This window comes from Rhinopithecus bieti, unplaced genomic scaffold, assembly GCF_001698545.2.
Source record: "Rhinopithecus bieti isolate Rb0 unplaced genomic scaffold, ASM169854v2 scaffold_26569, whole genome shotgun sequence".
Taxonomy (NCBI): Eukaryota; Metazoa; Chordata; class Mammalia; order Primates; family Cercopithecidae; genus Rhinopithecus; species Rhinopithecus bieti.
The window spans coordinates 392,864-394,938 of record NW_016811895.1 but is presented as its reverse complement, the minus strand read 5'-3'; the positions used below and the strand labels follow the sequence as shown (position 1 = coordinate 394,938).

The window sequence follows — 2,075 nt, the reverse complement described above, 5'->3', positions numbered from 1 at the left end:
CTGATTCTGAGCTCAAATAGTCATGTGGGATGTCAGTAAGCTGAAATTGATGACACGTACACAAACAATAAAAACTGGGACTATGGAGACTTCCTTGTCTCCAACTTGAATGGCATCCAATTTTGGCTTTTCTGTATACTATTTGAGGACATTATAATAGCAGGCCTTTTTGGAAGAAACTCAATTCTAAGTAAAAGATGTTCATATATGAGCGTATGGGAATTTCTTATTCACAAACATGGTAACCATCAAAATAAAACTCTCTCCCAAAATAAGCGAGACAAGAAAAGAAGTGGAGAAAACAGATTTTAAAAGCTGTATGAGCTTTTATAAATAATTTAGCAGGTAACAGAGATCTTGTGAGACAAGTAAAAAGGCCTTGTATTCATGCCTTATCAGGTAAATGTGGACTTAAAGTAAATAAGGTAGGAAGGTGTTGAGCTAGAAACGTGTCTCAAATTTTTTCCAGTGAGCTTCTGAAAGCCCAAGACAAATGTATCTTTATGAAAAATTGAGACAGACCCAGTAACCAGATCCTCTCATTATTTGCATGTGGTCATGTGATAAACAAATGGAGAAAAATTGGAAATAACCATTAATGAGGGGGGCGAAATTACAATAACATTGAGCAAGGGTCAGAAGATTGCAGAGCAGTTACCCGTTCTTGGCACAGAAACCTGAAAGTCAGGATCGAAGAGAATGGCAACCATGAACACAGATGCCACAGACAAAGACATATCCAGGTTCAAGGCCAACTTCACCTTGGTGGTCTCCGGAATAGAGTGCATCACTGGCATCCTTGGGAGTGGCTTCATCACGGCCATCTATGGGGCTGAGTGGGCCAGGGGCAAAACACTCCCCACTGGTGACTGCATTATGTTGATGCTGAGCTTTTCCAGGCTCTTGCTACAGATTTGGATGATGCTGGAGAACATTTTCAGTCTGCTATTCCGAATTGTTTATAACCAAAACACAGTGTATATCCTCTTCAAAGTCATCACTGTCTTTCTGAACCATTCCAATCTCTGGTTTGCTGCCTGGCTCAAAGTCTTCTATTGTCTTAGAATTGCAAACTTTAGTCATCCTTTGTTCTTCCTGATGAAGAGGAAAATCACAGTGCTGATGCCTTGGCTCCTCAGGCTGTCAGTGTTGGTTTCCTTAAGCTTCAGTTTTCCTCTCACGAAAGATGTCTTCAATGTGTATGTGAATAGCTCCTTTCCTATCCCCTCCTACAACTCCACGGAGAAGAAGTACTTCTCTGAGACCAATATGGTTAACCTGGTATTTTTCTATAACATGGGGATCTTCATTCCTCTGATCATGTTCATCCTGGCAGCCACCCTGCTGATCCTCTCTCTCAAGAGACACACCCTACACATGGGAAGCAACACCACAGGGTCCAGGGACCCCAGCATGAAGGCTCACATAGGGGCCATCAAAGCCACCAGCTACTTTCTCATCCTCTACATTTTCAATGCAGTTGCTCTATTTCTTTCCATGTCCAACATCTTTGACACTTACAGTTACTGGAATATTTTGTGCAAGATCATCATGGCTGCCTACCCTGCTGGCCACTCAATACAACTGATCTTGGGCAACCCTGGGCTGAGAAGAGCCTGGAAGCGGTTTCAATGCCAAGTTCCTCTTTACCTAAAAGGGCAGACTCTGTGACTGGAACTCAGGGAGGACTGCGGGACCTGGTCCAACCACTTCTGCCTTTTCCTCAGGTAGAACTCTCTCCTCACCCATCTCTTCTCTCCCAAACCTGCTCTGACACTTCTCAGAAAACATGACCCTTTTATGAATATGAAGCTGAATTTTTAACTTGAGATTCTAAACAGAAGTAACCAAGAAACCTGAAGATGGACTTTGAAAGTTCCTTGAACTATGTTCATTCATATCCTGCCCTGAGATCTCTTTGCTTTCTTCTCCTCCTGAGCCTTAAGGAGAGGGTGGCCAGACATATCGGTTTGCCAGGGACAATCTCTGTTTATTGTCTGTTGTCAATTGAGCACCCTTCAATTCTCAAGAATATCATGGTCTGGATGAAGAATTACATCATCATCCTACTTAAG

General features: G+C 42.6%; 1 protein-coding gene across 1 annotated transcript; it reads left to right on the top strand.

Moving 5' to 3' along the window:
* The first annotated feature begins 663 nt into the window (after positions 1-663).
* TAS2R40 (taste 2 receptor member 40) lies at positions 664-1,694 on the top strand. The gene has a single exon (XM_017895287.1). It carries the CDS (start codon positions 700-702, stop codon positions 1,669-1,671), a length of 972 nt encoding a protein of 323 aa, XP_017750776.1. The 5' UTR covers positions 664-699; the 3' UTR covers positions 1,672-1,694.
* The last annotated feature ends 381 nt before the right edge of the window (positions 1,695-2,075 follow it).

Excerpts from the sequence above, each read along its gene's own strand:
- TAS2R40 (XM_017895287.1), top strand. The coding sequence starts at position 700 with ATGGCAACCATGAACACAGATGCCACAGACAAAGACATATCCAGGTTC.